A 21,587-nucleotide genomic window follows, 5' to 3' on the forward strand; every position below is an offset into this window, starting at 1 on the left:
ACTTGAGCACATTCTCTGGCCTGAAGTAGTTTGTAACATAAAAACCACAACAACAACAAACACTGTAATACCTATACCCTAGAACAGGGCTGCTCAACCCTGGTCCTAGAGATCGACTCTCCTGCAGTGTTCAGCTCTAACCCCGACGTTTGATCAGGGTCGGAACTAAACTCTGCAGGAAGGTCGATCTCCAGGAACAGGGTTGAGCACCCCTGCACTAGAATCTCTCTCTTTCTCTCTGATCTGGTTCATCAGCAGTTCAGTCCGTTCATCTACTCTGTAACACAAGTCATATATGTGCGACTGCTAGAGAACTACATTTTGCTCCAGTTTCCCACTTCCATTGATGGCTCATGAGGATCCTGCCAACCCAACTTTTAAATCAACCAGTCTGGGCGTGTTAATCAGATTCGTCACTGGGACAAAGTCTTTATTTCTAAAGTTTAGGTTACATCACTCAAATGTCACTCATGGAATAATTTTCTCTTGACGACAGAAGTAAAATCATGATGCTTTAAATTAACTTCACAGTTTAAATAAAAGTGAGGCACAGTCCATCAGAAAATCACAGTTTCCATTGTGTCAGACATTGAAATGAAGACTAAATAAGCATGTATATATAACTAGTATTCTAATAATCTACGCAAGTCAACTAATAGGTGAAAAAAAAAAGGTTTTAGTTTGCAAAACTGAAAAAGAACACTGTGACATTCAGGAAGCTGCTGAGGTACGTTTACTGTCCGAGGTTCTGTCCGTCCGTCTCCTGATTGGTCAGCTGCAGCAGATAGAACGCCGCCACAGCCAACAGGATACCGCAGATGGGCATCATGAGGCGGAGCTTGTATCTATGCCACACCCCCTCCTCTGTCTCTACCTCTGTGACTTTCCTGTTCTTCTTCCTTCGTCCTTTCTGTCGTTTCTCAAACGCCTCCAGTTCAGCCTAAAACAAACACACACACACACACACACACACACCTCAGAGGCTTCAATCAGCGAGAATCTCTCATAACCGCAATGGACGTCATAGGAAGATCATGATATCCACTAACCCACCCTTCCATCCTCACACTAACCTGCTGATGTGAGGAGACGGAAAGCTAAACATCAACTGATTAAAGAGCCTTTGAAACAGTGAGCAGCTCTCCAGATCACGTGTCACTTTTTAGATCCCACATTCATGTGTTTCTCGACTCACCTGCTGTTTTCTCATTTCTTCCTCCAGCGCAGCTCGTTCTTCTGCTGCGCAAGCCTGAAACACACACACACACACACAGCTAGTTGTCCAGTAACTGTTTCTCCAAGTTTCCCACTGAGCTGATGGCTGCGTGTGTGTGTGAGAAATGGAATCTGTGTCCATTAACCCTCAGCTGGGTTGGAAAGTGTGTGTGTGCTGTTTTAAAGTTTCACACTCTCTCTGTCTGAGCCAAAAGAATCAATGACCCTGCAGTGGATTTTATGGCCCTTCTCCATGACAACAGTTCCTGTGTCGCACTACACTTTCACCCCACATCCCCTCACAGCCATAACTCTGTGTGTGTGTGTGTGTGTGTGTGTGACTTTAGGGACAGCATTGTAAACTAAATCTAACAAAACCTCCTAGGTGACATCTTCAAAGAAAAAAAAAAAAAGTTTTTCTTTTGGAGTTTGAGTTAGTGTAGTATGTGCACAAGTATTTGTGTGTGTGTGTGTGTGTGTGTGACACCTATGCATGTTTTTTTCTGAGTGTGTACCTTTGAGTTCATAAGTGTCTGTTTATGGGTGGTTGTATAAGAGTGTGTGATTGTGTGTCTGTGCATAAGTGTGTGTGTTACCTCCGCGTGTTTCTTCTGTAACTCTCGACACGTCTCATCACACACGAGCAAGTCGTCTTCTGATTTCACACGAGAACAGGGGAATTCCTAAACACACGCAAACACAGTGAATAGATATTTATTAAAGTCATGTGACAACTTCATTATCATCTGAGCACAGACATCACATCTGTGCTGTAAAGTGTCAGTGTTTGAGGAGTCTGTGCTCCGTGTGAAGATGAAACGCTGCAGAACGGCCAAATCCGCTGGCCGATGGACACCGTGTCGTGACGCGTTCGTACCTTTTTGATCCTCTTGCAGGGACACCGGAGCTTCACTCGCTGACCGCAGCTCTGATCGCACTCACCCGGGTGGCACGACAGCTTACAGCGGTGGCCGCATCCCAACTGCACACGGCCATTAACGAGCAATTAACACAAAAAATTAAACGCCATTAGCTTTTCACTTCCAGACAAAACATCCTAGCCTGACTGAACGTTTCAACTCTTCCAGAAAGAGTAACGCGAACACTCGTCACACAATCGAGTTTTTCAGACCTGTTTTGGACACTGATTCTGACAGGAGCTCAGCAGCTGTTTGCCCTGTTCATCTGCAGACGTGAACGTCCTACAAAACACACACACAAACACATTCGTCACCGAACATATTAAATAAGCGATATTATCAAGAACAGCTTTTCAAGTAAGGCCAACAACTGAAAGCTGCGGACGAGTCCAGCACGCGTCACTCACACACACTCGATGTACAGGCTGGAGATCTTGCAGTGGCAGCGCTGACGGACCATCAGCCCACAGGGAGGGCAGTTACCACGGTGACAGGGCAGGGCGCACGGGTGGGTACAGCCAGCGGGACGGGGCTTCGAACAACCCTCCTCACACTGCTCACACTCCGGACCGGCCTACACACACACACATACATATTTACAGAGAGAGAGGGCCAGTCATTGTGAGAACACAGCTCGTGGCAACAGGGTCAAAAGGTCATGTGACCTACCTTAGTTTTGTCAGAGTTTGGCAGAGCGGTCACACGATGACAGTCCAAGCTGCACGTATGGTTGCCACACGCTAAAGTCCGTCCACACGACCGACCGCAAGAAAATGGCCCACGAGCATGACACAGAACCGGACTCACCTTCAACACACACACACACACACACCTCTAGATGAGACTGACAAGATTCAGAGTCACGTCATCAGGGTTCATACAGATACTGTAAAATTACATTCCAGGACTTTAAGCACTACTTTTTTGATTTTCAGGGACTTCAATCAGATTTCTCTTATCGAACAACGTCTTCCATTTTAAATACTAAAAAAAGTGAAGCACATGCGAAGTATTACTACTAAAGTATTACAAAGTATACTACACTTTTACTATAGTAAAAGCACTGTTAATTTTCTTAAAGGGGTTTGTGCAGGCCTATACTTTTTTGTTTTTGTTTGTTTTTATAACTGTACTGCATTAATGGTTTGATGTTTTCTACTGTTTAAGGAAAAAAAAAAAAAAAAAATCTGAGCAAAACAGTGGCGAAACTGCTCCGAAACCCTGATCTGAAACAAATGATTCGTGATACGTGATCCGTTTGGAGCTTCTAAATAGTAAATCATTTTGTGACACAATGGTTTATAACTGATTTCAAAAAGCACTGTTTCCCCCATCGCTACATGCTTTTTAAAATTGTTACAAGTGATGTTTAATTCGAAAATTCATTTTTAATTTGGTCTAAATCTCTTGAAATGAATGAACGAGTAGCAAGTTTCAATCAACTGAAGCAGTTCAAGCATAAGTGACTCAACTCGGTTCATCGGTTCCTCTTGTCATGTTTACACAACACTGACAGTATAACTACTGGTTTAGCTCAATTGAGTTCTGAAATTAAAGGACAAGTTCACTTCCAGAACAATTCACATAAACATAAAATTATGTTTTTTGAGGAAAACATTTCAGCATTTTTCTCCATATAATGGACTGATATGGTGCCCCGATTTTGAACTTCCAAAATGCAGTTTAAATGCAGCTTCAAACGATCACAAATGCGGCTGTAAACGATCATAGTCGAGGAAGAAGAGTCTTATCTAGTGAAACGATCTGTTATTTTCATTTAAAAAAATAAACATTTTTTTCCTCAAACGCTCGTCTTGTCTTACTCTGCCTGGACTGTTTTTGTCGACGAGCATCTGAGAATAAAAAGTATTTAAATTGTATTATTTTAATGAAAATAACCGATCATTTCGCTAGATAAGACCCTTCTTCCTCGGCTGGGATTGTTTACAGCCGCATTTGTGATCGTTTGAAGCCGCATTTAAACTGCATTTTGGAAGTTCAAACTCGGGGCACCATATCAGTCCATTATATGGAGAAAAATCCTGAAATGTTTTCCTCAAAAAAACAATTTCTTTACGACTGAAGAAAGAAAGACATGAACATCTTGGATGACAAGGGGGTGAGTACATTATCTGTGAATCTTTGTTTTGGAAGTGAACTTCTCCTTTAAGTAAGTCAGCTGTATCTCCATCGATCGTCATATTGCCGGTGACTGTGATATGTGAGTTTGAGTGAGTGTGAACAAGCACAAGTCATCGCCTCCAGCCTGACTTTCAGTACAAAAATCGTTTGACCTTCAGTTTAATCTGAAGAACGCGAGATCCAGCTTATCAGCTGCAGTGTGAAATGAACCAGACATGCTGGTGTGTGTGGGTGTGTGTGTGTGTGTGTGTGTGTGTGTGTGTGTGTGTGTGTGTGTTCACCTCATGTTCTCCCAGACAGGCTCTGTAGAGAAAAACAATACACACACAATGTTGTCATTTACAGCAGCAGGACACACAATGACATCATCTATTGCCGTTGGACTCACTTTAAAGACACTGACACACAAACAGATGTAGAGCTACTTTAAATCACCTCACATACACTCACACACTTTTGGCTACAACTGACCGGAGTGTGTTAGCCATATGTGCGGAAATCCCTACAACTCCAACAACACACACCGCCCAACTCACGCTTCCTCAGGGCTCCTACAAATACACAGCAGCCACATCTGCAGTGACTCTGTGTGTGTTTGTGTGTGTGCTTACGTTGGGATGGGCACCATGCAGGACGGACACGGTAGAGCCGTTCGCACAAACGCAGGAGTTGAGGGTTGTTCCCATGGACCGGCCAGCGTGGCCTGCAGGACGAGTCACAAAACTACAGTTTCACCAGTGCTATTAGACTGAGAGATTTCACAATAAAAACTGAAACAATTAGAATTTCATTCGAAAACATAAATCAGATCAAACTATATTATGTACACAGTATTTATGTTTTTAACCGAGATGACCCATATGGTTTTTACATCACATCAGCATCCATCTGTTGTTTTAATATGCAAAACTGTCAGCCAATCACAGCAGTGGGCGTTGACTTCCAGGTCTTAAATGCAATGCACATCTATCAAAACGTTTTAAAGAGAGTCTCAAAAACAGGAGAGAAAATGTCCCTTTTTTTCTTAATGATGATAAACATCCTGAGTAGGAAAGAGGAATTAAGATACGAGGTGAGCGCCGTACCCGGTCAGCGGATTTAACCAGCACCTGGTCGTGACACGGGGCCGGGCAGAGGTGGACGCAGCCGGCTAACGGGCGCACGCAGGGCTGCTTACAGGGCGGACACGGGCCGAAGTGACACCTGTGCTTCTCCTGAGACGAGTGATGACACGACGGCGGTTTCCTTCAGAGAAAAACAAACGTCTCACTACGACGTCATTCGACACGACAGAAGCGGACAGAAGACGCGTGCGTACCTGCAGAGCTCCTTACAGCGCGGCGGTTTGGTGCTTTTCTCTCTCCCGCAGGGCACAGAGATCACGGTCGAGCCGCAATCGCACCGCACCTCCACCATCTCAGGACACGGATAACAGCTGCCTGAAACACAAACACACACACACGCAGGTGATCGGACGGGATCGGTGCGTTCATTTGACGTCTCCTGACATCAGCTGTGAGAAATCAGGCTTCACCAAGAAGAGACGGCTGATCTTCTGACCGGGCCGCACACACTCGCCGCCTGACATTTGGATATCAGAGCCGTGCGCCGAGATAGCAGCCGTTTGCCAGATAACATTGTTGTTAGAGACACACATTTGCATTTGGCACACAGCAAGTGAAGGAGAGCGCGAGGCATCGGCGAACAATTCGACAGTGTGCGATAACCTCTGTCCTCCGTTACCTTTACCGCACACACACGCTCTGAGAAAAGGTCAGTTCATTCACTCAGACGAACTGGACTCTGACTGCGCTGATAACCAGCAGACAGGAAGCGGTTCTGGCCCAACATGACTGTGACACAAACACGAGAGCCAATCAAACTCCCACACAAGAGACTGGCACAAACGCTCCCGTCTGCCCTCGGGACAGGAAACGCTCCCGCTGCTCACAGGAAACGCTCCCCCGGATGCGGGTCAGCCGTTATGTGTGAGAAAGAGACCCGTTCGGAAAAACAAAAGAGCCAAGCGATCGTAAGATTTTGAACACCAGCTCCTACAGCCGGGCTGAAAATACACATTTCTCGATTTTAATGGACTCTCGTTTTGATGAGCCGATACGGATTGTGAAATCCCAAAAATCAGTCTGAGCTGTGATCTATGCTGCATCCATCCGACACGTCGCAATATTCTGTGCTTTGTTATGTTTGAGATAAAACAAAGGCTCAGCTCTCAAATTCTGTCAAATTCAATCAGTAAATACTGCTATTGTTTCTCTTTACAAAGTGACAGATTCAACTGCATCTCTTCTGCTTTACTACTAGTTACAGCAGCAGATCAAAACAGAACAACTCACTGAAATCAATCACGATCAATCAGAGATTCAACCGCGGAATAACGTCAACAAAACAGCCTGAGACCAATCATGTCACATTTACCTCAGGAAAGACACTCAGTGACCACAATGTGATCGATAACTGCAAAAAAAATAATTTTTGATAAATGTGTACTGTATTACATATTAATTACATTTTTATTTTAACCTGCTGTCTTCAATATCTAACGTATGCTTGAATAAATACATCATGAAAACAAGTTATGACATCAAACATGTACACCATTAAAAATGTTATTATAATATTATTTTATTATCATCAAAACTGCCTTATGTGCAATTTAAATGTTTACAAATCACATTAATATTATAGTGAAATACCAACTGGCAAGGTTTACAGCATTAGCTCGATTGTCTATCCTAATAAACCGATATCAAATCAAATTGTATTGAGATGGAAACTGCTCAGGGCTCTACGCTTACTTTTCTTTTTAGGAGCACTTGTGCTCGTAACTTAAAAAATTTAGGAGCACAATCAAAATTTCAGGAGCATCTTCTGATCAATAATCAGAAAATCTGATCAAAAATTAGCTTTCCCATTATGAGGTGATATTTGACTCCAAGTGATTTACAGGGGAATTTTGTTTTTACCTTTGTAATGGCATTTTTCTAACTTTATTAAAAGTATGTCATCTTTTATGTCAAATAAAAAAAAAAAAAGCATTTTAAAATTTCTAATCAAAACAACAGAATAAGAACAAGTAGAATAAGTTACCAATCAAATGAAATCAGTATTAAAACTAATTAGTACTACAGAGGTGCACAGAAGAACACAGAAGTGTCTTGTAGGTGTATTTTCATGTGTTTAATGAGGCTCAAAGGTGCATGAGTGCAATCAAATTCATAAACTCATGTTGAGAGTAATGTTTTAAATATAACATTTTGAATACAGAAATATTAAATTATTTAAATAACTAAAAAGTTGCTTTAAAAAACGAATCTGCCAGTAGGTGGCGGCAAGTCACTGATTTAATTACTGAATCATTCAGTCATTTGATTCATTTGAACGGCTGATTCATTCAGGAATAAAGCAAGTGACTCTTTATGAATGAGTCATTGAATCACTGACTCACTAGATTTGTTTAAAAACACACGTTCATTCATAAAGGAAACAGCGCTGTGTTTGAATGGAGATGTGCAGCGGCTCAGTTGTGACTTATTTCAGACTATTTTTGACGATGAAATAGAGCAAAATCAGGCAATAGTGTTACAGTCAGGCAATGTGAGTCACTTCATATTAATTTCTTGTTTATTGAACTGTTGTATTAAATCAGTATCTCATTTACAAACTCCCTCAATAACCATTAAAAGCCTCAAAGCACAGGAAAGCATACAGACGCAGTCGTGAGTTGGTCACATAAGGAACAGGGTTCGACAGCGTGTCATCGAGCACGTAAACATGCGTGCATTCATAAACGAGTGTGTGTCAGTGCTCACCTTGGTGGCACACGGATGGGCATTTGTGGTTCCTGCAGCCCAACATTCGACCGCAGCTCATGTCACATGGAGGGCAGTTCCCTGGACAACACTGCAAACACACACACACACACACACACACTATCAGTGACACACAAACACACAGGTGTGTATGACTCAGTGCTGCAAGTGGATGTGAGGTGTGAATGAGACGCACTCATGTGTGTCATAAAGATGAAGTGTGTGTGTGTTACACGAACCTTTCTCTTGCACTGGTGACGGCTGCAGGTCCGTGTCTTGTTGCACTTGGACTCACAGAGATATTCCTTATGACAGGGCAAGAGTTTACTGTAGCGGCCACATCGACATGTCTTTTCTACCTCCTGCTCGCGCACACACACACACACACACACACACACACACACACACAGGTTAATTTCACTCTAATCTGTATCTACGTTCACACTGGGCTTTTGGAACTGTTACATTTCTGTCAGTCTTTGTAAACGCAAGCCAGGGTTAGAATGCTTGAAAGTTCAGTCCTGTTATCAGTGAATCCTGGAACACATTAGTCCAACTGAGAGCATCACTTTGTGAGGTTAGTAATGTGTATTGAACCAAAATGTATCATTACATCCCTAAAAATAACAAGGTGCCAGGACAATCAGTGAAACACAATCTGTGTGGAGTAATCTAGCGAGAGTGTGTGTGTGTGTGTACCTGTCGGCAGGTCTCACAGGCTCCTCTGTGGCAGCGCATTGAGCAGGTGTGTAAACCACAATCCAGTTTCTTCCCGCAGGTGTCTCCACAGGTGGGCACATCAACCGTACAAGGCAACACGCTCTCTGAACAAACACAGCACTGGATGAAACACACCGGAGCCCGGCACGACATCCGCATCAACGATTTCAATGCGGAACGGTTTGACCGAAGCACCGATCCTACTCGCTTATATGGGAACTAATTCTGATTTTACTCCAGTCAAATCATAAACTTTTAAAATATGATTTTATATGATACTTGATTTTACTAATTAAAACTTCAACTGTCAATCGATTGAATTATCATGTCATTTGCAAACATTATTTTTCTGTCATTAATGCTTTAACACATTTTAAATAAAGGAACTAAATAACAGACTGCTGCTAGTGTGTGTGAACGTGAACTTACTCGTCTTGCCACAGGAACAGGAGCGATTTCCTGCACGAGGACATTCTCCACACACACCTGCGTGACACACGCGTTCACATGTGTGATTCCCACAGGACAGCGGACGACCGCATACCTGCACAAACACACACACACACACACACACATCAGACTGCTGTTGCACACACAACCCTGTACAGCTATCTATGTGCAAAGATTCACTGACACAGTGTAATCTCTAGCTCCTTACCCTAAACCTACTCATCAGCACTAAGTGCTTCACCCAAACCCTTACCCTAAACCTAACTTTTACCCAATTATAACCTGAAACCGAGTCTTCACCCTCAAACGGGCCTTAAAGGGGTCTCAGCAAGTGAGGACCAGTCAAAATGTCCTCACTGCAAGTGTCTAAAACTCAAATCAGTCCTCACAATGCTGTACAAGTGCACACAAACACACATCAGACAGGCGTTACACACACACACCTGGTCGCAGTGCCACTCCGGACTGGCACACGGTCTCTCGGCCCGCTGCCGGCCACACGCACACGTCTGCAGACTGACCCGCGGACACGGCGCACAGTCACCTGCCCACCAGGAGAGAGCGAGTGTGACTCGACTCATCACGTATCTGAATATAATGATCCGTCAATGTGATGCGTGTGATACCTGCGTGACAGGTGTTTGCACAGGTGTGTATTCGGCACGGAAGCGTCCGTCCGCAGATCTTCGCGCAGCTCCAGGCTTTAGCGCTGCAGCGGCGCGGAACACGAGACGATTTCCCACACAGACAGGAAACACTCACCATCTTTGGACAGGGGGGACACGGACCTCAAAAACACAGAGACACAGAAGTGAACATGCTACATGTATGACGTTTAGCTAACTATAGTTTACCTCATATTGTTATAGTTATAATAGTATAGTTTTAGCTGTAACAGTATAGTTAACGGAGTAGTTCACTTCCAGAACAAACAATTACAGATAACGTACTCACTCGTCATCCAAGATGTTCATGTCTTTCTTTCTTCAGTCGTAAAGAAATCATGTTGTTTGAGTTAAACATTTCAGGATTTTTCTCCATATAATGGACTGATATGGTGCCGTGAGTTTGAACTTCCAAAATGCAGTTTAAATGCAGCTTCAGAGGCTCTAAACGATTTTATAAAAAAAAATTTAACCTCAAATGCTTGTCTCGTCTAGCTCTACGTGAACTCTGTGCATTCTGGTTCAATACAGTTTGGGTATGTCAAAAAACTCCCATCTCCAACTTCAAAATTGTCCTACATCGCTGTTCTCACTTTTTTTTTTGTAAAGGGCGTTTGATCTTCTTTGCACATTCACTGGGTCGGTTCTTCTGCAGCGATGTAGGACGATTTTGAAGTTGGAGGAGAAAATGAGATGGGAGTTTTTGTACTGAACCAGAATACACAGAGTACACATGCGCATGCCAGAGCTAGACAAGACGAGCATTTGAGCTTTAAAAGTATATACATTTTGATTATTTTTTTAATAAAATAACCAATCGTGTCGCTAGATAAGATAGTTTAGAGCCCTTGGAAGGTGCATTTAAACTACATTTTGGAAGTTCAAACTCACAGACACCATTGAAGTCCACTATATGGAGAGAAATCCTGGAATGTTTTTCTCAAAAAAACAATTTCTTACCGACTGAAGAAAAACAGACATGAACATCTTGGATGACAAGGGGGTGAGTACATTATCTGTACATTTTTGTTGTGGAAGTGAACTTCTCCTTTAATAGGTAATGTACATGATTCATAAATGAAAAATAACTCAAGCTGAAATTTTATTTGAGTGTTTGTCTGTAGCATTATAATGAGCTTGTGCTCACTGACACGTGTGTGTGTGTGTGTGTGTGTGTGTGTGTGTACCTGGATGACACAGCAGAAGGCAGCGATGTCCACATGATGGTTTGAACTCACGTTCACACACCTGGCCACAGGAATGTGGGAGGAGCCAGGGGTCGGGCACAGGCTCCGCCTCTTTCCCACAGTAACAGTAATATCGGGTGGGCGTCTGATGAGGACTGTATTCGTACCTGCACTTGGGACTGACGGAGACAGAGAGGTGTGATGTGACGACGCACGATCGGTGACACCGCTGCGACGCGATTGGACAGACACTCACCATGGCCACGGGTGATCTTTTTTTCCAAAATCCTCGTCGGTCACTGAGGACACCAGGAAGATGGAGTCTTTGGCCCATTTCTGAATGCAGGTGATGTGGAAAATACAATAACAGGCCCCACAACTCCACACCTGAGACACAGAGAGAAGCGGTGAGCAGTGAGTGTGTACTGGTTTCACTACACTTGTTTTGGACCAAATGTCCTCGCTTCTAGTGCATTTGTGTGTTCATGAATGTGTGTGTGTGTGTGTGTCTCTCACGGCCTGTGTTCTCCTGACAGACGCGATGCAGATCAGACATGTGACTCCTCCAGACTGACACACTTCATGCAAATAATGACGTGTTTTCTCCAGAAGACGGACATCAGCATCATCTGAACACACACAGATAGACACAGATCTCACATCAGATCACGCAATTATGCCCAATTATCTCAAACCATCAAATCATCGCGGGTGAGTGCAACGTCGGTACCCGTGTGAGAGGTGTACGGAGAAAGAGCCGACTGAAGAATTTTCCCCCGCTTCCCTCCGTCTTCACTGACGTCATCCTCATCCTCAGAGGAAGAGCTGTATGGCTCTGTGGCCAATCGCTGGGCGGCCGCCTGGTCAGACTTCCTGATCTCCTCAAACCGGGACTGAGACGACACTGCAGAGAAACAGAGAGACCGGTGGGAACGGCGGTTGATCGGAGAGACAATCCTCGAGTCAGTCTCAGCTTGTTACTCTCCGTGGGGTTACGCTACCTTTCACTTCCCTCGTTTCTCTGACCTCTGACCCCACAGCTCCAGGAGGACGTGCAGCCGAGGGGTTGGAGGCGATCTGACCTCTGCCCTGACCCCGACCCCGACCCCGACCCCGCTGCCTCCACGCCGGGTCCATGACTCTGAAAGCAACAGACGAGAACATGAAGGACTGAATCCGACAGCACCAGATTATATAGTGAGTTCAAACCATCATGTGGACGAATCGCTGTAAAATCACTAATCAAACATGGTGAAACCACCGAAGAGGCATGCTAAATTTCCAGAGGAAAAACACAGCAAATCACCCACCACATATGGTAATACCGTGTAAAAAATCACTTAAGAAACACCATCAAATCACTAATGGGTGAAAATGAATTAGATTGATGATAAAACATGGCAAATCAAGGTAAAATCTCACTGTAAACAAGAGTAAATAACATGAAACATAGAAGAAAGGTGAAACAAGGTAAAAGAGGGTGAAAGCACTGACAAACATCGTAAGATCTCTAATGAAACACGTTAAAACATGGTAAACTCATTGACAAAAACGGTAAAACAAGATGATTAGCATTACACTACAGATGACTCTACCCTTCCTGGATCATTTCATTTGTAATTTAATAAATCAGTGTATAATCATGTGACAATATGCGCGAATGCTTAAAAAAAATGATTTGATATAAATGAGCACTCTTACCTGCACGAGTCACTCTAACGATCAGCCCTGGAATCAGCACGCATGCGGAAGACTGCAGCGGCGAAGAGCATGATGGGAGATGTAGTCGTTAACCGCTCACGGTGAGTAGGAAACCTCACGTAAAAACGACAACTCCCATCAGCGTTCAGAACGCGTCATTCAGTGACCTGTCCTCCTTTTACATTACAAGTCCATCAAAAAAAAAAAAAAAAAAAGTCCATCAATCGTACGAAAAAATGAAATACACACACACACGCGCGCAAACCAGTCATAAGGATCAATTGTCAATTGTTTGGAAATTGCAATATTTGAAGCTTTCCATTGATGTATGATTTGTTAGGATTGGACAAATCTGGAATCTGAGGGTAGGGTTAGAAAAAAAAAAAGTAAGTAGCAATGAATATTACTATTTAAAAATTAAGTTTTGATATTTACAGTAGGAAATTTAGAAAATATCTTCATGGAACATGATCTTTACTTGATTTTTTTGGCATAAAAGAAAAATCGATAATTTTGACCCATACAATGTATTGTTGGCAATTGTTACAAATATACCTGTGATACTTAAGGTTTTGTGCTCCAGGGTCACACATCAATCAATCAATCAATCAATCAATCAATCAATCTATCAATCAATCTATCTATCCACGCACACACACACACATATAAATAAACGCCATACGGAAGGATCTAGCCAGGAATTCTTTATTGAAGTATTGATGTAATTTTGTAATTTTTACAGCTCATTTATTTCTCAGATTAAACTTTTAACTGATATTGCTAGAGCAGCAACATTATTAGTGTTTCTCTCTAAGTATAAATGTTGGGAGCTTTGAGTGAAACTAGATCACACAGTCTTATGCTAATGAAAAGGTTACATTTCATGATACACAGGACAGTATAAACATCAGGCTCGTACCATGATTTAATAAGTAACCTAACCACAGATAAATGTTGTGTACACCGATCATGATCTGTACAATATTTTACATTTGCGTGATTCCTGTCGCAGGTAGATGAAAGAACCGAAGAAAGACTGATCAGATTTCTTCTTCGTATTATTCTCTTCTTTTTGAAACACACACTGACAGCCCAGGATAAAGGTGACGCCGGGCAGGAGCTGATGTGTATCTACGTTTGACGACGTTTTATGCGTCCTCACAAATCCAGTCCAACCCAAAATGGACCACAAAATATGCAAGGCTTCTTTTCAAAGTTCTAAGAACTAATTCGTTTAATCAGGTTTGTCTGCAGCTTTCATGTTATTCTTTCTTTTCTTCTGGGTCTTTCTCGTCTTTCTTCTCTGCAGTCTCCGGTTCCAGCATCTCGGAGAACGCCGCTCCGCCGGAGTCCGTCATCTTCTTTTCTAATTTAGTGACACGCTTCTTCAGTTTCCCTTGTGCAGCTTCGTGTTCGGCCAACAGGCGGGCGAATCGGGTCTGAAGGTCATCCAGCACGCTGCCGATCTTGATGACCTTTTCCTCCATGTCTTTGGGATCAGGACCCTGCTTGGCCAACTCTAAATCCAGAAGATTGTCCTACAGATAAAAATGATAAAATGTTAAAAAACTGAATTCTCACCTTCAAGGCTTCGGTTTAGTGTGAATATATAAACAGAGAGAGAGAGAGAAAGAGAAGAGAGCAGCTTTAACCACATGTGATGCCTGCGTAGAACATTTGGAAAGGAAAACACAGAAATACTTGCAGGAGCGCACACGGACAGCGCTGCGACATCGAGCAGAAGCCCCGGTTTGTCACAGTGTATACGCTAATTAAAAGTTTTGATATATTTACGGTAGGAATTTCACAAAATATCTTCATGGAACAAGATCTTTATTTAATATCCGAATTATTTTTGGCTTAAAAGAATGATCAATCATTTTGACCCATACAATGTATTGTTGTCTATTGCTACAAATATACCTGTGATACTTAAGACTTTTGTGCTTACTTAAGGTTTTGTGCTCCAGGGTCACAGAAATCCTTAATGTATTCGATGATCCAGTTCAACCATACTAATAAGCAAAAATTATTTTCTATAAACTAACATTTGTGCTTCATTTTTTTATTGCTGATGAATGTTCTTCTCCTGAGAGAATTTAATTTTCTTTCAGCCTGAGATGCATTCATTCATCACTTTTGGTGTGAAAAGGCCCTTTTATTTGCCAAAATGAGAGGTTTTTATATTATAAACAAACAAGCAAGCCTTGCCCAGATTTAAAAAGCAACGCAAAAATAACCGAGCGCATTACTTTACATAAAAAAGTAACTTAACATAATTAGTTACTTTTTGAGGGAGTAATACAAAATTGTAATGCATAACTTTTAAAAGTAACTTTCCCCAACACTAGTCTTTAGCGCACACATAGGTGGCGTCGTTGAAAACTAACCCAGCTAACAAGAGACTCTGGCTAACATTATGAATAAACATTCTTCCACATTAATGGAACATCTGTTCAGAGTTATGTGGTCTTTCCTAATCGTCTCAAAACATAAACACAAAAACATTCTTTTTGCAGCGTTTTACTTTTGAAACATTTTAGTTTAACATATCACGTTTTTAAATGTTACTACTTGTTTGAAAATATCCAGAGGACATGTTTGCATGTTTCTTTAAAGCAGTAGTTCACTTCCAGAACAAAGATGTACAGATAATGTACTCATCCCCTTGTCATCCAAGATGTTCATGTCTTTCTTTCTTCAGTTGTAAAGAAATTATGTTTTTTGAGGGAAACATTTCAGGATTTCTCCTCATATAGTGGACTTCTATGGTGCCGTGAGTTTGAACTTCCAAAATGTAGTTTAAATGCAGCTTCAAAGGATCTAAACGAGGAAGAAGGGTCTTATCTAGCGAAACGATCGTTTTTTTTTTTTTTTTAAATTACAATTTATACACTTTTTAACCTCAAATGCTCGTCTTGTCTAGCTCTGCGTGTGTAATCCGGTTCAATACAGTTAGGGAATGTGGAAAAACCCAGTGTTTACAAAGTGAACATGCAAAGAAGATCAAACGCCCTTCACAAAAAAGGTAAAACAGCGATATAGGACAATTTTGAAGTTGGAGGAGAAAATGAGATTTTTCAACATACCTTAACTGACATGAACCGGAAAGAGATTAGACAAGACGAGTGTTTAAGGTTAAAAAGTATAGAAATTGTCAATTCTTTTTTTTTAAGAAAAAAATCAATCTTTATGAGACCCTTAAGACTCTTCTTCCTCAGCTGGGATTGTTTAGAGACCTTTGAAGTTGCATTTAAACTGCATTTTGGAAGTTCACTATATGGAGAGAAATCCTGAAATGTTTTTCTCAAGAAACATAATTTCTTTACGACCGAAGAAAGAAGGACATGAACATCTTGGATGACAAAGGAGTTCTCTGTAAATTTTTGTTCTGGAAGTGAACTAATACTTTAAAGCTCGTATACTAACCAATATTCAGAAACAAAGTTTCCGAAAATGAACGAAATGTTAGCAATAAGTATTTGTCTTTTTTTGTGCCCACCCTTACGGACCGTCGCTCTCTCACGCCAAAGTGCCGTTTACCTTCATGAGGATTTGTCGTCCCTTCTCCTCCAGCATGGCCTTGGCATCCGGATATTCGGTCAGCGCCTCCATCAGGTCGTCTTTGGACAGGCAGAAGAGGTCTGAGTAGCCAATGCTGCGGATGTTGGCAGTTCTTCGATTGCCTGCCCTGCTGCCCTTGATGTTGAGGATGCTGATCTCTCCGAAGTAGCTGCCGTCGCTCAGCACCACGAACTGCGTGACTCCGTCGTCGGCCACCACGGCGAGCTTTCCTTCCTTAATGATGTACATCTCGCGGCCGATGTCGCCCTTCTTGCAGATGTAGTCTCCGGGGCTGTAGACCTGCGGCTGAAGCTTCAGCACCAGCTCCACCAGCAGGCCGGCCTCGCAGTCCGCGAAGATGCGCACCTTTTTCAGAGTGTCCAGGTGGACGTTTATAGCGATCTCCGCCCGCAGCTTGTCTGGCAGGTACTTCAGCACTTCCCTCTCGTCGACCGCCTTCTTGTTGGTCCACAAGTAATCGAACCATTTGATGACCCGTTTCTCCAGGTCTTTGGTGACCTTCCGGAAGCTCATGTACTGTTTGATAGCGTCGATGCGAGCCTGGAAGTCCGCTCGAGCCGCGTTGGCATTGGTGATCATGGAGCCGACGTTACCGACGATGGTGGCGAAAATCAACACGCCGACCAGGAAGTCCGTCACCACGAAGAAGTACTCCGAATTCTTGACGGGCGGCGGCGTCTCGCCGATGGTGGTGAGAGTGAGCGTGGACCAGTACATGCTGTACGCGTACTTCCTCACCAGCCGGCCGAACTCCGGGTCTGAGGTGTTCGGGTACACGAACGCGTCCGTCCCGAAGCCGATGGCCTTGGAGAAGGAGTAGTACATGCAGGCGTTCCAGTGGATGATGATCACGATGTACATGACGAGGTTGGAGATTCGGAACACGTTCGGAAAGTTCGTCCGTGTTTCGGTGCGCTGGAAAAACTCGAACAAGCGATTGACCCTCAGTAGCTTGTTCATGCGAATCTCGGGGTAGTTCAGGCCGAAGTACAAGTAAAAAACGTCGGTCGGAACCATGGAGGCCAGATCCAGCCTGAACTGGAGGCTCTGGACGTAGCGGTCGCGAAGCTTCTTCTCGTCCTTCACCAGCAGCCCCTGCTCCAGATATCCTGCGGACAAAACCGAGATGTCAACTCACTCTGCGCTCGCTACGGATGCGTCTCCTGATTAGGGCTGCAAAATAACGGGAGCTAATTCTCAAAAATTCAGGGTAATCTATACAAATGTGCGAGTCATTTGAGCAATGCCAGTTGGGGCATGTTCTGGAGAACAAGATTAGAAAAAAGCTTGTAATGCAATGCCATGCACAGATACTGTACATAAACAGTTAAAACAACTAAACAACTGGCATATTCTGGAATGGTAAAAAGTATTTTACAATAACTGATGCTGGACAAACAAATAAAAATAGACTAGATCAATAGAGGAACAGTCCTCAACCAGCATGCTTAATCCAACTGTTAATGGAAATAGAAAAAGAAAAACGGCTAGCAGAAGGCAGTAGAAACGGTATCGCTGTTGAGCTAGTGCCATGACAGCCAACCTCTTAAAGGCGTCATCGGATGCTAAGTTCACTTTTTCATGTTGTTTGAACATTAATGTGTGTTGTCAGTGTATGTACAAATCTACCCTATAATGATAAAAATCCATGCAGTGGTTTTTAATTAATCTCTAAAAATAATATCCCCTTTTACAAATCGAGTCATTCTCAGATGCCTGTCGTTGTGGCGTCACATGACGGAGGCCACTCCCACCATAGTTGATTGACATGAGCGTCTTACCTCAGACCCGCCTCCACTGTTCTGATGCCGGAGTAGGGATGTAAGTTAGACAAGAATATCTCTGATTGAGTGATTGAGGTGTTGTGTTGCTGGATGTAATAATGAACATAGTGGTCGTCATTTACTCCCGACATCTGAGCCGCTGAAGATGCAGTGGATTACGTTTGTTTGTGAAGGGAATGCAGCTCCCGATCTACATATATCCGTCTATGTTCACGCGAATCATTCATGATCCAGCTTCACTTACAGCAGAAGTGAGTATAAGGTTTTTTTTTTGTTTTTTTTTAATGAATCTCTGCAATCACCTTTCCTAATAATGTACTAGTTAGCAAGTTTATCGGCTAAAGTAAACAAGATTGTCACTCCACAGAGAGAAGAGAGGGGCGGGGCGAGCAGAGCTCATTTGCATATAAAGCAGGCTCGACCAGAACAGGATGATTTTTGCAGAGCTGATTTTGTCAAGGTAAAAAGGGTGTCGTTTTACACAACCATTGAGAATTTTTAACCAAAGTATATTAGAGACTTTTCATTAACACCCTGAAGAATCATTTCAACTTGGAAAATGGGCATCCGATGACCCCTTTTAATTGTCAATGAAATGGCTAAAAGCTAGCTTACATTTAGAATATCTGATTGACTGGCTAGATAGCTGCTGTATAAACACATTTTAATGTAGTATTTGCTAGTTTAATCATTTAGCAGATGCAGTTTCTTATAGATGGCTAATCATCAGGTTGGGCAGGGAACAGTCAAGGTAAGATGGCACTAAAATGTGCGGTTCACTCAAAGCTTCTGGAGGCCACGTAAGTCTGAAGTGGTGAATTTAGGTGAAGTGATGTGACTGTGCATGTGATCGAGGAATGCACAGGGGAGAAATATGACTATGCTCCAAGATGTAATTTTTTTTTAACTACACTGAAGCTGCCTATTATATGCTAACCTGCTATTTTGCTAATTTCCAGTTTTTCCCTTTAATTTCCATATCTTTCCATGGAAAGTTTCCAACTTTGAAAACTGCCAGAATTTGGCATCTGGAGCTGGAACTCACCTGTCCTGGTCCTGAACACCATGTCGAGCAGATACACCAGATCTGACAAGAAATCCAGGATGAACCAATACATCAAATAATCCGACTGCAATTCCTCGAAACAAGCTCTGAGAGACAGAGAGAGACAGAGAGAGTCGAACTGAGATCCTCGTCCGTATGTAAACTGACTAAAGTCAAACTCAGACTCAAAGGGTAAGAGCAGGCACCTCGCTATGATGAGAACCCAGTTATACATCACAGGACACGTGATCACAAAGAGCCAGTTGTAGTACATGTTTCCCGCCGGATCCACAACCTGGATCTCCTTTGGTCTGGAAGACAACAGAGTTGCACAAGATAGAGTTTGAGTCTAAACAGCACACACGAACAGTTCAAACACGCATCCCATCTTCCATTGTCGAGACGGACAGGTTCTCTAGTGGCACAAAAATGACACGCTTCAGCTCAAATAAATATACAAGATCAATAAGAAAGAGACAAAGATGATGGAGCACAGGAATTACTGACAGCCTAAACAATGATGAACCTACGGTTTTTCTTCTCCTTCTCCTTCTCCTTCTCTTTCTCTTTCTCCTTCTCCTTCTCCTTCTCCTTCTCTTTTTCTTTCTCCTTCTCTTTCTCTTCTGCTTCTTTTTTCTTTTCCTTCTTCTCCTTTTTTTCCTTCTTCTCTTTTTTCCTGGAACAGCACAAATATGTAGAGTAAACCATCAATGAATGAATGAAGCAAATGTATGAAAAATCATCGCATCTTACTCTTTCTTCTCCTTTTTCTCTTTCTTTTTCTTCTTCTTTTCCTCTCTGTAAAAGTAAGACAAATAAAGATTAAATGGGTTAAAAGCGCCTCGTGCGAGTGCGTGTTGCGGTGCGTGTACATGAACTCACTCTTCATTGTTATTGCTGTTGTTGGTGTTGAAGTACGTTCCAGCATCTGGGTGCTGCTTCTCTCTTCAGGAAAAAAGTCAAATCAATAACCAATAACTGATCAGTCATTAACCAACCACTGACTTCTATCTTAGATAATCCATTTATCCATCGCTCACATAAAGTCCTCTGTGGAAACCTGGTTCACCCCCTCCAGGAGGAATGAGGGCGGGTCCAGAGGCCTCACTCGAGCAGACATCGCAGCTGATTGGTCAGGCCACCTGCCCGTCACACAAGTACTGCAGAAAAATCCACATTTCACAAACTGTGCAAACGTGTAGTTCACAACAACCGAGACTGAGATTCTTTTCCATATGCTTCAGTATCAGAAAGCAGTTATAAAGAATTTATTTTAACTGGATAAATTGGTTCAGTTCTGTTGTGTTGAAATTTTAACAGTAAAAATCTCTCTGGACGTCATAAACACAAGCAGCACAACGACAGTGGAACCTGCAGCCTCATTTCTCCCTTTAGTTTTCAAACGAAAGGACAGAGATAAAGTGTAAATCGAGCAGCTGAAGTGTCGGTACTCACCTGCTGCTGCCTTCACACACCTGAGTGCCGCGCTGACATCATCATCATTATCATCATCATCATCATCCTCGTCATCACAGGTACGCCAGCGAAAGCATGAGCTCATTCTCTCTCAAACACCTGCTCTGCTGAAAGCATGTTTGTCATAAACCTGGAATAGCGTTAATTTCGTTGTGTATTCCCAAACGATCGTGGACCGTGAGAGGATTTCAGGGCAGGCACAACAGGATTTGGGATTACACAGATGACAGTCAGCAGGTCACTCGCACGCATGCACACGCACACACAGAGGGATCTGAGCAAATCCACTGAGAATCTGAGACAGAAAAATGACAGAATTCCTCATCAAATCAACAACGCCATGAACCAGTTGACTTAAAGATTTTTCATACAGCCCTCGTTTGAACAACAACCACTGAACACTGAATTTGTGTGCTGGATCAGAAAAAGAGTTTGCATTTGTATCGCCATAGACGAACTTAGAGTGAAAACATCAGTGTTCTCTGTGAGTCTTGATCTGGCTCTCATCATATGTGTGTTTAACTTGGTTGTGTTCATTATTCTGCGATGTTCACCTTGAGTGCAGCAGGTGGAGAGATTATCAGTCTGGTAATGTGCCCGGTCAGCTCTCTCCACTAATCACCTATAAACCTGTTAATCCTGTAGCGTTCAGGTTAACTCGACACTTCATCCGCGTTAAACACTCTACCAGAGGAAACAGATATGGTCACTCTACATAATCACGTGTGTTATTTTACCTGTGAACATGTCTGCCAATATACATGCAAACATGCAAGGGTCATTCCATGAAACCGGTGCCTTTTGCATCCCTGAGAAATAGATTTAATATATTTGATTTAAAAACATAACAGTACTATGTATGCTTTC

At 42.7% G+C, this 21,587-nt stretch overlaps 2 protein-coding genes across 2 annotated transcripts; both read right to left on the reverse strand.

Annotated features, from left to right (window-relative positions):
• Window positions 1–404: 404 nt before the first annotated feature.
• On the reverse strand, window positions 405–12,909 carry nfxl1 (nuclear transcription factor, X-box binding-like 1). The gene is given in 23 exon segments (XM_051105047.1): window positions 405–940; window positions 1,196–1,249; window positions 1,812–1,898; window positions 2,093–2,197; window positions 2,348–2,417; window positions 2,543–2,709; window positions 2,805–2,942; window positions 4,559–4,580; window positions 4,889–4,980; window positions 5,363–5,522; window positions 5,596–5,716; window positions 8,108–8,198; window positions 8,347–8,469; window positions 8,807–8,931; window positions 9,257–9,371; window positions 9,721–9,821; window positions 9,904–10,065; window positions 11,130–11,308; window positions 11,386–11,516; window positions 11,646–11,758; window positions 11,860–12,104; window positions 12,106–12,270; window positions 12,831–12,909. Coding segments are annotated over 22 exon segments (2,769 nt in total). The 5' UTR covers window positions 12,267–12,270; window positions 12,831–12,909; the 3' UTR covers window positions 405–733.
• Window positions 12,910–13,531: 622 nt separating this feature from the next.
• On the reverse strand, window positions 13,532–20,989 carry cnga1b (cyclic nucleotide gated channel subunit alpha 1b). The gene is made up of 9 exons (XM_051105020.1): window positions 20,700–20,989; window positions 20,285–20,404; window positions 20,127–20,189; window positions 19,998–20,042; window positions 19,771–19,920; window positions 19,451–19,555; window positions 19,245–19,351; window positions 16,374–17,524; window positions 13,532–14,368 (listed from the first exon to the last, which is right to left on the reverse strand). Exons 2-9 carry the CDS (start codon window positions 20,362–20,364, stop codon window positions 14,093–14,095), a joined length of 1,977 nt encoding a protein of 658 aa, XP_050960977.1. The 5' UTR covers window positions 20,365–20,404; window positions 20,700–20,989; the 3' UTR covers window positions 13,532–14,092.
• Window positions 20,990–21,587: the final 598 nt, after the last annotated feature.

The sequence above is a fragment of the Labeo rohita genome, unplaced genomic scaffold (assembly GCF_022985175.1).
Source record: "Labeo rohita strain BAU-BD-2019 unplaced genomic scaffold, IGBB_LRoh.1.0 scaffold_87, whole genome shotgun sequence".
Classification (NCBI taxonomy): domain Eukaryota; kingdom Metazoa; phylum Chordata; class Actinopteri; order Cypriniformes; family Cyprinidae; genus Labeo; species Labeo rohita.

Bases quoted from the DNA above. Each gene is read 5' to 3' on its own strand.
- cnga1b (XM_051105020.1), bottom strand. From the start codon at position 20,364: ATGTCTGCTCGAGTGAGGCCTCTGGACCCGCCCTCATTCCTCCTGGAG. The intron at 20,043-20,126 runs GTGAGTTCATGT...TTACTTTTACAG, and splicing joins AACAGCAATAACAATGAAGA to AGAGGAAAAGAAGAAGAAAA. The intron at 19,556-19,770 runs GTTCATCATTGT...GTTGTCTTCCAG, and splicing joins AAGGAGAAGAAAAACCGTAG to ACCAAAGGAGATCCAGGTTG.